At 43.9% G+C, this 14,320-nt stretch overlaps 1 protein-coding gene across 5 annotated transcripts in view; it reads right to left on the bottom strand.

The window, feature by feature from the left end:
- Nucleotides 1-604: 604 nt before the first annotated feature.
- LOC117430891 (small G protein signaling modulator 2-like) overlaps nt 605-14,320 on the bottom strand; it is a 42,813-nt gene continuing 29,097 nt past the window's right edge. The window contains exons 9-26 of one of the 5 annotated variants that reach the window (XM_058998027.1): nt 13,218-13,342; nt 12,966-13,033; nt 12,637-12,800; nt 11,715-11,759; nt 11,504-11,627; nt 10,751-10,885; nt 8,415-8,574; nt 8,003-8,067; nt 7,676-7,821; nt 7,382-7,510; nt 6,999-7,181; nt 6,428-6,805; nt 5,847-5,971; nt 5,197-5,279; nt 4,685-4,794; nt 4,424-4,520; nt 3,919-4,086; nt 605-3,681 (exon numbers count right to left, since the gene is read on the bottom strand). In XM_058998027.1, the coding sequence (XP_058854010.1) occupies nt 3,593-3,681; nt 3,919-4,086; nt 4,424-4,520; nt 4,685-4,794; nt 5,197-5,279; nt 5,847-5,971; nt 6,428-6,805; nt 6,999-7,181; nt 7,382-7,510; nt 7,676-7,821; nt 8,003-8,067; nt 8,415-8,574; nt 10,751-10,885; nt 11,504-11,627; nt 11,715-11,759; nt 12,637-12,800; nt 12,966-13,033; nt 13,218-13,342 (2,394 nt within the window). In that variant the 3' untranslated portion in view covers nt 605-3,592. The other 4 variants (XM_058998028.1, XM_058998029.1, XM_058998030.1 and 1 more) reach the window with 4 other exon arrangements.

The raw sequence follows: 14,320 nt of genomic DNA, 5'->3' as shown, positions 1-14,320 counted from the left end.
TATATTGAATTGCATACCGCTTTGTAGTTTTCATATACTTAACAAAAAACTGACACATTGAAAAAATATGCCATTTCGAAATCTAATATGAAATACTGTATTGTACATGGCTTCCGGTAGACTTTTGCATTATCATTTTGTAGTGTCTGATTACATGATGTCAAATAAAATATCAAAATTATGTTCATACAGCTTTTTTTAAAAAATATATAAATTGTCTCAATCCTAAAGTTTTAGGTGATGCAAAACTTTTGGCCAATACTGAACTCTTCCATAGTGACAGCTGGGATGTACTGTGGGTTTGTGGCTCTCTAGTTCCATCTTGTGGTGGTTTCTGATATATATATATATTTTTTTTAAATATTATGATGTTCACATTATTGAAGAGGCTGCTGAGACATTGTTTTTTTTATTATTGATATGTTACATTCAAGATAAATAAATACATCTTTTAAACATAGTTTTCAATCAAATGTTGGTTTCCAAACAAAAATGAAAAGGCAGTGCACAACATTCATAAAGAACACATACGACTGACATGTAAGAAACGTTGAAAGCTGTACAAGTCCATAGAATAAACAGGGAGGGGGCCGGTTCTTATTTCTTTATTTTTTTTTTTTTTAGTGCTTTTACCAAAAAAAAAAAAAGTGCAAAAAAAAATTGGTCTTCCAGTTAATACAACGTGGATAAAAAATATATTTATATAACATTGCACATCATCTTACAACTAAGTAAACAGTCTTTAAACGCATGGTTTGTGATTGCCAGAAAAGAGGGCTTTGGTGCACAGAAGCCCTTTCTGAAGGTACAGTCTGCCACAGCTTGGAGAGGCTGTGGGACAGGTACAGGGAGCAGTGGAGTCCGAGGCAGTGCTGCTAATTGTATTACTCCAAACCTGCCCACAATTACACATGCCTCAACAGAAGGAATAGTGCTCTGAAGAGCCAGCTTGCAGTCAACATACCTTTCTAAAGCTAGTATGTGATTTAAAAAAAAACAAATGCACCTCCTTACAGCTTGGAGGCATATACAGTAAATTATCACAAATATAAACTCATGCGCCTGTGTGAAATAACACCTTTTTTTTTTTTTTTTGCTGGTTTTTGCTCAGATTGGCACGTGTGTCTTATTCTCACCATTGTATGGCAGCTGTACATGTTTCCCTGTCACAGTCATTGTACCTTCTTTAAAAAGACGTGTGTGTGTGTGTGTGTGTGTGTGTGTGTTTGGCTTGCATGTGGAGTCGTTTTAGGGTACTGGCATGATCTGAAGGCACATCGCACCACTGATCACATCATCATCATCATCATCATCCTCCTCCTCATCCTGGAAAGACACACGGCCTGGGTGGCACAGTGGATTGGCACCCCAGAGTGTTTTGATACTGATAGTTAATTCTGTCTGCCATGCTAAGGCTATTTTAAGTAAATTAACAACTATCTATATATAGATCTAGATATTTTTTTCTTACAAAGCGTTTAATCAGAATATTTTTTGTAATAAGATCTCTTAGTGTTATTTTAGTGTCCTCATGTACAGCAACATGTTTCCTACACTAATTAATACTGCTTGTGAAAATACATGTCAATCTTTTAAGTGTACATTTGCAGCCTTGTTTATAAAGTGCAGTTACTGAAACTGGAAAAACTCCTATAGAAGTTGCTGTTGCTCTTCAGCACAGTGTAGCTGTGTAAGTCGGTCACAATTGTGGATCAGGCTTTGCACCCATGTGTGTACATTTTAATGTCACTGCTGTCAAGAACAGGTTTGGGTTTTTTACCCACAGGTAGAAGTGTGGCTCATTTCAGTCAATCTTAATCGTCTTCTGTGATGCAGCCTGGTGGCCACATTGCAGGACTACACCCTTACAGCAGAGAAATGCAATGTTTCTCATGCAGAGGCTGAATCCGGTTCTTCTGCACACACAGTCTGAATGATAAAGCCTCTCTTACTAACAGCACTCGCTGGCACTTCCCTGTTTGCTGTCCCTGTTTGCTGAAGACGAGTGTGTGGAATGAAGAGAGTAGGGCTAATTGAAAACGGGCACCGCAGACAATATTAATACCAACCAGTTTATATAACAACGTATGCCCTTTTCAAGTAACGGAGCTGGCAGTCCACTTCACCCTGTATTGACCTGCATGCCATGCCATGACAGGATCGCTATGGCAGATACTGAAAAAACTGCTGTTTTAGTGGAAGTTGGGATATGCATAATAATAGCTGAACAATAATAATTAAAACAACAACGCTAATACAAAATAATTACATTTTTTTCTTGTTTTTAAAGTCGGTGCTGTAGGATTAAATAAAGTAAATGCTTTTTCAGGTACCTTTAAAAAAAGGTATGTGAATTTGTAGTGTTTGTCTGTGTTGAAGTGATCCATGACTCGCCTCTTACAGCCAGTTACTTTGACATCACTTCCGGGATAAAGCAGGCTGGCACAAATACTGTGCGTCACTAAAACTGGGTATATACTCCAAATCAACGTTTTAGAAATATATTCTTTTAAAATCCAATTTGTGCATCTCAGAAACATTCTAACACGTCAACTATTTACATAATAAAAGGTCATGCATTTTATTACATTTTTTTTGGTTTAAATTCCTGTTTTTGAATTTGATAAGTTAAAAAAAAAAAGATTTAACATAAAACGCAGAATTAAATACACTTAAAACTACAGGACAAAATCGTATACGTCAGTCAGCAGCCAATCACAATGCTTCGGGAGTGCTGGTGTACCACAGGGGGTAACGTCATGCTACACTTGTAAGCAATCCGATTGGTTTAAAACGATGTGTTAAAACTGGATCATTGGCATACAATATATCCTATTTAAACCAGGATTGGTCCTTGGCACTACTACAAAAATAGTAGCAGTATAGTGATGTTTTACTTCATGGCACCATATACTGAAGTTTCAGTTAGGTTCTTCAGTAATATGTGGTCCATCATTTTCTTATGTCACCCGTAAACCAACACAACACATCGAGATACTGGTACTGTAGCTCAGTGGTTGTGGTTATAGAACTGCCTTGCAAGGAGCAGGGTTCCAGTAGCAGTTCAAGTACACTGAATACTGACCGCCTCCCAGGAAGGAGTTAAAAACCCCAAACTTCACTGTTTGGCTGTCCTTGTAAGTAGCCATAGCCATAGCGATTGAGACACAGATTTTACCATCTGCCAACAAAAATGGTCATTATACTGTAGTCGTGACTAGAGGACTGTGCTACGGCATATTAATATACTGTCTGTAAGGCATTTCGATATACTGTCTGTGTCTTTGTCTTGTATTCCTCCTCACAGCCTGGTAATGAAACACTAAATAAAATTAAACACACGTACAAACATTCTTAGGAAAAGCAGGCAGACAAACACTGGATCAGACCCTCCAACCTGCTTCCTGAATTTATCAGTTTGTCCCCTCCCCTCTTTTCAAATATAAAAGCGTTTTTGTTTTTCTCTCCCTTACTCTCTTGTCATGCTGGGTGTGCTGTTGAGGAAGGGGACCGGGCCTCTTTCAGAGCGGTCAGCGCAGGGGCCCCCTGGTTGGGCTACACTCTGTGGTGGGTCGGTCCTCTCCAGTGACGCTCACTTGTTCTCGATCAGAGTCTGCACCTTGTACACCAGCTCCCTGGCTAGCTGCAGGATGTGCTGAACGTCGTGACGCTCCGCCATTTCTACAAGACAGAGGGAACATGGGAGAGGCAGAACAGAGTACTAGTACTACAAAGCGAACGCTGTGGAAGCACCAAGATTCTTATTAGGAAGGTTAAACGAATGCCTCTTTAAGAACAGCTTCTGCCCTTTCTGTATTGCATGACAAGCAGCCCGACCTGATATTAGGTACAGGTCCTATTAAAGTGGACAGACGTATCATGACACCGAGTCATGGTCCCGCCCCCTAACGGCCTCACCATTGAAGAACTTGATGATGTCAGTGAAGTCCATGTTGTTGTCTCGGATGATCTCCCTGTAGACCTCGACCAGGGCCAGAGCGATGAAGAGGACAAAGTGTTCCGAGGAGATGTGCTTAGCCACCCAGATCACCTCCCACACAGCAAACACGTCCTCATACAGCAGCTCTGAGAGAGAGAAAGGAGAGGAGTTTCTTTTAATTGTCCGTCTTATGAGTTACGGATGAATAACTTCACGGATGGGAAATAAGACTCATTTGCATAGCAGTTTCACTAATTCCAGGTTTTACTATGCACTTCATTAGCCACAGTGTATTATTACACTCCTAGTAAAACCAGGGATGGATCAAACAGCTATTTTCATCCATGAACTTGTTTAATAAATGTTGAGTAATTCATACAACTCACAGGAAAAGCCATCACAAACTAACTAGAATGATGAAACATTTTCCAGTATTGTATCTGTTAAAGGAACATTTTCACTTTTTTTTTTTTTTTTGTATACCTCGTTTGAAATCCAGCAAAAACCAGCGATAGCAGAAGTAAAAATGTGTATAGTCCCCATTCTGGTGCATTAGCTCAAACAGCTCAGAGTCCAAAATCTGAAATAAATTGAAACATACATACATAAATAACTAACTATTAACCCTGCACCATGAATGTGAGCTTGTCTTAAACTGAAATGGAGAATACAGGTGTTCAGAAATCTCAAGATAAACGTCGTCCTTCACATGGACTGCAGTGATGGGACTGGCTGGGGAATCACCTGTATTAAAGACCTCATGTTGGCGAAGTGTGTATCCATAGCCCCTCCATTTGGGAAGTTCTGGCTCATTCTCTTCATGAGCTGGGTGAAGCAGCTGTATGCCAGGGATTCTGGGAAAAAGAGAAACAGACTCTGTGACGGACGGGTGTGTGTTTGTTGTTGGTGTGTGTTTGTAATTTGTTGCACAGGGAGGAAAGAGTGTGCAATGAGGTTTACTTGATCAAAATCAAATCGGTCTCACAAAATGAGTCCCAAGCACTAGACAGGCCCTTGAGACTCTGAAGATCTGTAACGAGTTTTGCAACATTACCAGTTTCATTTTCTCATCGCAACAATGGTGCAAGATAGAGTAAAAAAATAAATAAAACACACCACAACTTGATAAAGGGGCCATGGTTCAAGTTACAAACAGACCTCTGTGTGTTTCGCATTGCCGGACTGAGCAATGTGCTAAGAGACCTACAGGGGGTGCTGATCTATTCTATTAACCAAGGGGAAGGGGGTCTCCTTACCGTTATCCAGGACGACCATCAGCGGGGCGAGGAGATCACACATCCCCTGCACATAGCCCACCTCCAGGTGCTCCCACACATAGCTGCCAGGGAGGAAGGAACAGTGAGGCTCCTCATTCTACAGAGCGCTGGAACAATATGTGCTAACTCTCAAACCTACAGCATTTACTGAAAATGCTCATTAGCGCAAAAAAAAAAAAATAAAACACCAAGTAAATGTCTAAAACGAATAAGCAACAACTTAATAATAACTTCATTAAAGCCCCTGAATTAAAAGTCTTGCTAGTTTATTTCTGGTTTGTGTGATGTTTTCCATTGGGTGCATTTCTCCTTGCTAAAACAACGGTGCTAATGACTTACTGGCGTAAACAGCATTGAGAATTGAGTCCTATGTCTCTATAAACATGCCTTGCTGGATTATCACTCAGACACCGTGTGCAAAGCGCTTGGCCAGTGTTAATATAGTAACTGATCTCTGTAACTGGGATGGTTACAGACATGTACGGTACAGACAGGACGCCTGGTCTCAAAGTCTTCAGCAGGATTCTGCAGTGCAAGTGTATCAGAACAAAGAGAATGCTCAGTGAATGCAAAGCGTAACCTCTAGCTGTTCTAATGCAGTGGTGGATGGTGTGGGGCTCCCCTCCCACCTGCAGATGATGTTCCTCAGCTTCTCCAGGTTGTCTGCAGTGAAGTACCAGTAGTTGCGGTCACAGCGCTGCACGTCCTTGTCTATCCTGTGCAGGTTCAAGGCCACTGTGTCCAGCAGCTCGATCTGGGAGGACCGGAGACTCGGGTTACAAATACTGCCACCGGAACGGGAACAGTGCGATTTAATAGAACATAAATAAAGCTTGCTTTCCTTTCCTTATTGCATTTTTGTCCCATTTGTCCAAGATCAGGATTAATTATTTTAAAACTTGTTTCAGCTTCTTGTATATACTGCACTAAAAATGGAGACGGATACACATAGAAGTGTCTTATTAGATTAATGGTCTGCTGTTCTGAGTGGAGGTATCTTTCCTGTACTATGAAGAGGGGTCTGCAGTTCTGAGTGGAGGTATCCTCTATACAGATGTACAGCTATGGCCAAAGGTATTCAGCAGGTTTCATTTGACTTTATGAAGCAAAAATGTGTTAATTCTATAGGGTGATGCAAAACTTTTGGCCCTAGCTGGATACAGTAGAAGGTAATATTTCTTGCAGTTGTGTGTGTGCGTGCGCGGGGTACCGTATATGAAGTGAACGACAGCGGGGCGCCCCCTTCTCCGCTCATCAGCATGTCCAGCTGGCTGCAGAGCTGCTCCTCGCTGATGGAGTCCCGGGCTCCCTCCTTCCTCAGCATCTTCCGAGCCCTGTGCGCCTGCGCCTCGTCCCCCATCTCCGGCCCGGTCTCGTCCTCGATGCTGGACATGATCTGCGAGTGTCCTGACGTCACCGAGTAGTTCCGCGAGGAGGGCAGGCCGGAGTCCGGCGACTCGAACTCCATGGAGGGGCCCTCATCTGCAGCCACCGCGCCCGGGGTCCCCGCGTTGAGCAGCGTGGACGCCCCGTCATCCTGGCCGCGGTCTCGCCGCGCCGCGTCCAGCTCGTCCACGGACATGAACACCTGCGTGCGAAATCAGCAATCAGACACGAGGGCGGGGAGGGTCTCCTGGGCTGCAGCACTGGCCCTGTACCACACTGCTGTAACAATGTGGGGATGGGTCTGCCCCGAACACACTCAGAAGTGTGATCAACAGTGTGGGCTTACTTGTAGTTTTCAAATTGATTCAATCTAGGGGTGTGGATTGGAGGCTCACCTCGTTGCTGATGGTGGAGTCCCGGTGAATGAGACGGAGCACGTGGCTGTCGATGCTACTCCCTGAAGAGAACTTGGAGAAGGCGGTGGAGTGAGACTCCTTCTCACGCTGCTTCACAATCACCTCGCAGGCTTTCCACTCCGACATCACCTTCTGGTACTTCACTGCCATCTTCTCATCGATCTGCCAGGAGGGGATAAAAAAAACAACTAAACTCACTAAGAGAATATTCTTAAGCAATATTAATTGAACAGGGTTTCAATTAATATTGCACATAAAACCTAAAACCTAAAAGAGAATCAAGTCAGTTAAACCATCTGGCCACCAGGTGGCCCTATGCGCTATGGAGGAACTGCGTCGCTCTGCGTGTCTCCCTGCTGTACCTGTCCCATCTCCTTCTTGGTCATTCCGAACCTGTAGTGCCCCAGCAGGAAGGGCCAGACCTCCTTCCTGATCTCGTGCTCCACGCCCCCGTAGTACACCAGCCGCAGCAGCTCCAGCTCCTTGTAGTTCTGGAGAGAGACGGAGAGAGAAGGGGGTCTGTTCACTTCTGCTTTCTCAGGACAACCTGGGGTCTACAGACAACGGGACCATATGCACAATCATTCTTTGAGTATCTTGGACTGGATTTGTCACTGACCCTGAGGAATCATTGTGACGCTGCTCCCTTCGCTCACCTTGCAGTCCTTCTGGTGCTTGCTCCACACCTCCTTACTGAGGCCCCCCGAAGCCTCGCATGGCTCGCCGGGCGGCACGATGCTGCGATTGACGAGCGCGGACAGGTGCGTCCGGACCGTGGAGAGGTGGCGACAGTACGCCAACCCTGCGAGAGAGAGAGAGAGAGAGAGAGAGAGAGAGAGAGAGAAAAATTACTATGCTGATGTTTTGCAGATGCTTTAAAATTCAAATCAAGAAATATTTTGTTATGGTTTTCTCTCATTTGTACAGCAAAAATATATATCCCGTTAGGATTATTATTATTATTATTATTGTTTTGCACTTACACCCGTAAAAAGCCCTCGATACAATCTGCCTCTTCATATTTTGACAAAGCATCTTCAGAGGTATCCTAAATATGAACACACACAGAACAGTAAAATCATTCCATCTGAATGCAAATGAAGAGAACACACACACACACACACACACACACACAATGTTACAATTGTATTGTACCCAGCTACACTGGATAAACCAGGGGATTTATTTATAGACTCTGGGCCATATTTTTCAAGCACTTACTCAAGTCATAATTAACTACTAAAAACTGGATATAGCCCCATTACTACATAAAGTACTGTACAATACAAATACAATTGAAATGAGGTTTGCAAATCTCTCTCTCTCTCTATGTATTTCAGGGCAGTGGTATTGGGCTGTGCCGCAGTTTGGATCACCCTGTGTGGGAGTCCGTACCTGTCGTGGATACAGGTGCCGCCGATGGGCAGGTCATGGGGTGTGTTGCTGCTTCCTGTGGAGCAGGAGAGACAGGAAGAGACACGGCTGTTGGACTCCCCCTGCTGCCAGGACAGGGGACTGCTGCCGAAGCCCTGCATCTCAATCATTTCATTGGGGTCTGCGAAAACGAGAGAGAGGGAGGGAGAGAGAGAATGAATGAATGAATGAATGAATGAATGAATCACCACCAGACTGCCAGGAAACTCGCACTCCGGGTTCTCCGCAGGCTGGGAAATGATGGAGTAATCCAGAGGGAGATCTGCATTACTCCAAAACAGAGAGGATCGTAATAAACCTGGAACTCAACATCAGATTCTGATAGACATTACAGATGTGTCACATCCCTTTAACTGAAACTGGCCAGTAGGACTGTGCAGGGAAAAAAATAATAATAATTGACTCCTAGTTTCAGTTACAATATTTTGCCACACGGTGGCACTGTTTTCTATATTAAAATCCCAGTTAAATAAAACCAGTCTCTACTGTACAGTTCTCTTCTGTTTTGCTTATAGGCCTTTCAGCTCAACCGTGATTTTGATTAAGGTAGAGTTTTTTTTTTTTTTAAATATAAAATTGAACATAGATGTATAAGGTATACATTTATGTGGTCAATAATGTACCATAAAACATATACTAAAGATCGAAAAGAAGAAATAATGAAATGCATGCATCTGTGCCAAAATTAAATAATAATGAGAAATGATAAAATAAATTATACAAGGCAAGTCAAGAAATACAACAAAGCAAGCTAAATTTGAGATAAAAAGAAAAAGCAGCGCAATCAATTTACACACAAACACATACAGAGAAAACAGCTTCAAAATAAATATGCTCTTCACCTTAATTCTTCAGGGTGGAGCTGAGCACCTGGGTTACATGCAGCCTCTCACTGGTTGTTACAAAACAGATCACTTGAATTTTTATTTTGCTCCGTTAGTTTATTTTAGTTTTTGTTTGTTTAGTTTTTCTAAGCATCGTGTTAACAGAGCAGTAAGTCTTTCTAATGCAGAAGAACCCCACAGAACCTAAGAATTCAGATGAAAGGTATCTTGAATTTTTGAAGAATTACAGTGAACAGCATCTCGCCTCTATGCAGCTTTTTACATTTTATTTTTTTGTGTTTCTTTTTAGAAAGTCTTGGCCACATGCAAAAGTCAAGCATGTTGCAAAAAGTAAAATAAAATAAATTAAAAAAAAAAAACAATTAAAAAGAAGGAAAATTGAACCAAACGAGAAAGCAATCACCGGCCCAGCCAAACCCAAACCAACAGTGTTGTCATTAGCTGAAAGGAGTGAGTCATTTCTGGGGAGTTATAAAACTCCCCAACACTTAATCACCTTTAACCTCTTAATAAAACCCCCACCGTTTTCCAGAAACATCTCCACCTCCACACATGTTTACAGAGATCTGAATACTGCATTGAGAATATCTAGCCTGGTTTGCACTGCCTCTCCTCGGGTATAGCTGTGCTGGCCGGTCTGGGCGAGGTGTAGCTGGAGGGTGTTTCCACGGACGCTCAGCTACACCTCAGACAGTACGGTTTCAATTGGTACAGATTCAGTGGGTGGGTGTCCTCAGGCAGGTGCTAAATTCTCCTCTTTGCATAATAGCTAAGGAGACAGGCATCAATCTGGTTACCCCTCGTGCAGCAAGCCAAGCCCTGACCCATCAGCTAAAGAAATATTCCCTTGTGCCAAGAGGCTTGTCCTTCTGTATACTGCAAATGAATCATGTCAATTACTGTGTCTAAGGAAGGGGTCGTTTCCGCTACTCTAAGGTGAAAAGGTTAAACGATATAAATCAATCTAAAAGGCATAATTCCATCACTAATACTTCCACTTCTGCAGCAGAGTTTCGGAGATACAAAAAAAAAACACTCCACTGGGGACGCCTATCGACCCGCACTCTCTCCATCAACTGCTTTCAAAAGTTTCCCCCGGGAATGAAATGAATGGTTTGGGTTCAAAAGGTTGCCTCACTGCCTGAGCGTTTTCACTTCTCTCATTGGCTGCTGTACACACTGTGCGGACATACATAGATAGATACGCAATGTTTGCTGTGCAAGACTGCAAAACCCTGGAATGAACCAAACACACAATCAAGCACAATAAAGAAGCGCTGATTCCCTGCCCCTGATCTTGATAATCCACGCGGCCGTAATCAAAACCAAAGTCTTTTCAACCCCCCACCCCACCCCCCCCCCCCGGGCTGGCATGGCAACACTGTTGAGTTGGCGAGTGCTGAGCTGTGCTGGCAGAGCGCTGTGGGGGTCGAGGGAGGGGACGATAAAAACCTTTCATCATATTAGGAGCTGTGAGGTTCCGAGAGCAGATCATTGAGAGCATGGCATGAAGCCTATCCTCCTCTTCCTCATCTTCGTCCACAGAGGGCACGCGGCTCCCCGCCATGTGGTGGTAGTTTATAGTGACTGCAACGATTGGGCAATAAGAGAACACAGTTTAAGAGGCTTAATGCAACACACACACACACACACGCACGCACGCACGCACGCACGCACTGACACAAACGCACGCACTGGGCTGTTAAAAACCATCAGCCAGGACCCCCTTGAAATTAGATCAATAAATCAGTTAGAAATTTGAGAGACTCTGTTTGGGGTGCTGCACTCATTTTTAGTTGGTATTGGTTGTGGACTCCCTGCTCTTGTAATACTGGAGAGATTCCCCCTAGATAAACGAAAAGCAACAACAGCTACGAGCGAACGTCATGCCTAAATGTGCAACTTTTTTAAATTGCATTTTTTTCTGCATGCTTCAAAACCGTAGTACAAGCTATCTGTATCCTATTACTGAAATCAACGTAGGGGAAAAAAACAGTGTAAGTTACGACTTCCAAAACCCCTGAGAAGTGAACGGACCACAAGTACCGATATAACCCAGTTCAAATGGACGAGATTCTGGGGAGGTGTTCCATCCATCTGTGGTTGATGATACACCTAGACAAATACCGTTACCGTTAATTGAAGTTAGGGGCCTGGCAACCCCCTTTGGTCCGATTCAGACTGGACCGCATTGTCAGGACCTACCAGAGTCGTGCCGGTGGCTGGCCTGGACGATTCGAAAGACGTAGTCTGTGGCAATCTCCTCCTCTGTCGCCTCCCCCAGTTTGGTCACGCTGTTCCTCCTCCGAAGCTTCGGGAACACTTTACCCTGAAAAAGAGAGACAGCGGGTCACTGCGGGTCTCACTGCCGTTATCAATACAGAAACCCGTACTGTGCGGGGGCTAACATACCCACCAGACCTGCAGTGTCTGTGGACTCCCAGCAGGTGGCATCAGAGAACTGCAGCAAGGAAGGAATGCATCAAAATCAGCAGGACACTTCACTGGGGAATAAACTGACAATCTTTAATGAGGAATACTATGGAGTTTCTGCTTGGCTAGGGTTGGGTCGGGGGTATAATCTAAACAAAGACAAGCCAGGAGGCAAAACAGAGTTACAGTTAGTGGAAAAGCTGTCAAATTGTTGGCATAGAAACTGCTGGCACAGCTGCATTCGGTTCTCTTCATTTTTTTTTTTTATTAAGTCAGTACATCAACGATGATGTCGTAATAAAATCAAAATTGTAACATTTTCTCAGATTAGTTTCTACAAGGCTAATGCCCCACAAGCTAAATATGTAACTGAATTTAGCGCCTTATTTGTTTTCTTTAAAAAAAAAGTATTTACATGCTCAATCAAATTCAATAAACAACCATGCCTGAGAAACATCATAAATCAAAGTCAACGAGGAGTACGTAGATTGAATCAGTTTACACATCAAAAGGGGATCCGGGAATCGCATCAGATGTGTAACCCCTCCACCAGATCAAAGTGAATGCAAATCATGACCTTAACGTAGAATGGAAAGGTTTGGTTGTTTTTTCGCAAATGAAATTCTAATTGAAAATGCACTGAGCCAATGAAAATGAGAGAGAGAGAGAGAGAGAGAGAGAGAGAGAGAGAGAGAGAGAGAGAGAGAGAGAGCTAATTAAAAACAAGCAGACTGTTTATGTCCACTGACACAAACAACATAAGGAACGACGTGACAGCCAGTGGTTTTCAAGCACAGCTTCTCTGGCTCAGTTAATTTGACTGGCGAGTAGGAACGACACTCCCTGCTGTGCTTCTACACAACTGTGCCCCCGTGCCGCTGTGCCACCGTGCCGCCGGGACTCACCTTGCCTCTCTGCGTCCAGAGCGGGGGTTCGAGCTGGCCTCGAGGCAGCAGCCCGTTCTCCAGGCAGGACAGGAACGCCAGGAGGTGCCCCCCCTCGGGGAAGTGAAGGGGGGGTCGCTGGATCCCATCCTGGCTCACCAGCACCAGCGTCCCTCCACAGTCCGCTGCAACAAAACCAGCGAGGAGCGGAGTGGAGTTTTACACAGAGAACAGCGCATAGGGTGCTGAACATTACAAGTGGATAGCCAATCAGCTTGCATCTCACACAGCACCCTATGCTACACTTCATCGTTAACTAAGAACCATTATATTATTAAAGAGATACTCACGTCGTTGATGGCAGTGAATGCACACTATTTGGCTTAAAGGCACGGTCAGGGCGTAATCCCAATAAATGCTGCAACATGAAGAAAAGATCAGCATTAACACTTAAGAACGTGCATCTTTCCTACAGGGATCAGCAAAGCCGTGGCTTTATGAGGGGGTTCAGTAAAGGGAGAAGATCTAAGAGTTTGCGTTGGTATTAAAAACAGGCGCTTGGAGTTCTTTAATGCTCAGCCCCGGGCTGCAGTGCTGCGTACCTCTTCTCCAGGTCACAGTCCCCCAGGGTCCCGTTCATCAGCTGGTTGGGGGTCCACTTGAGGGTGAGGTGCCCAGCTGCCTGGTGCAGAGAGAGGTATCCCCGCAGGGCCTCCATGTGCTCCTTCTGAATCACAGCAGAGACAAGCCGTCAGGACAAGCAGCACATTCAACAGCCTTCCAGACGGCTGGAACACCAGTATAGGCACCGCACGAGATCAAACTACAAGAGTAAGTCAAGCAGACAAGCTTTTCAGCTAGAGCAGCAGCACACCGGAGAAGGCACTGGCTGATACGCTGCTCCACTTGGTACTTCTCTTCTGATCGAGTGCTTGGACTGCATGCATTACCAGCCAGGGTAGGGCACTAACATGCAATTCAGTTAAACAGTTCTGTGTAAGCTGACCAAAGACATATTGGAATAAACTGGATGTGAAACCAGGGCAGGTGCATCCATAGTGAACGAAACAGCCAGGGGAAAATCATCATAGAGCCTTGCATAAGGTCTTATTTAACAGGTCTGGCAGCCTGGTTTTCAAACAGAAATCCAACTGGCGTGAAATACATATATAAATATTTTTTTGCAGTCATTCAACATATTGATTTCACAGCTTCTGCAAAAGCCGCAGAGAACCTCACGCAGGATTCATTGCCTCTGCCCAAGCAGGGTGGACTGGGATTGTATTTCACACACACTCAATTTTAAAAGGCTTTCAAATCGTCTCCACTTAACAGCGAAGGAGGGGGCTCGGGAGGCAGGTTGTCTGACTCTGCACGATTTCATGCTAATTGGAAAGTAATATCCCTTTATGGAAAGAGCTCAGAGCTGATGTTTCAGTTAAAGAACCTGAATTTGAAAAACAGCCAGTGATGGGGGACTTTTCCCATGCTTCTCTCATGAATACACTATGCATTTACCCTAGTTTACCTTGGTTTGCCATGTATATTAATATGCTTTACCATACCTCGCTATTCTTTACAATGCTTTCCTAGTTAATATTACTGGGGCTCATAATTAAACCCTGTTATATATATATATAAATATAGTCGGAACAGGGCTGTCCAAGGGTCAGCTTTTAAAATGTCAGTACCCCAAATCGATTTA

This window comes from Acipenser ruthenus, chromosome 24 (assembly GCF_902713425.1).
Source record: "Acipenser ruthenus chromosome 24, fAciRut3.2 maternal haplotype, whole genome shotgun sequence".
In the NCBI taxonomy this organism is placed as follows: Eukaryota; Metazoa; Chordata; class Actinopteri; order Acipenseriformes; family Acipenseridae; genus Acipenser; species Acipenser ruthenus.
This window is presented reverse-complemented; position numbering and strand designations above follow the sequence as displayed.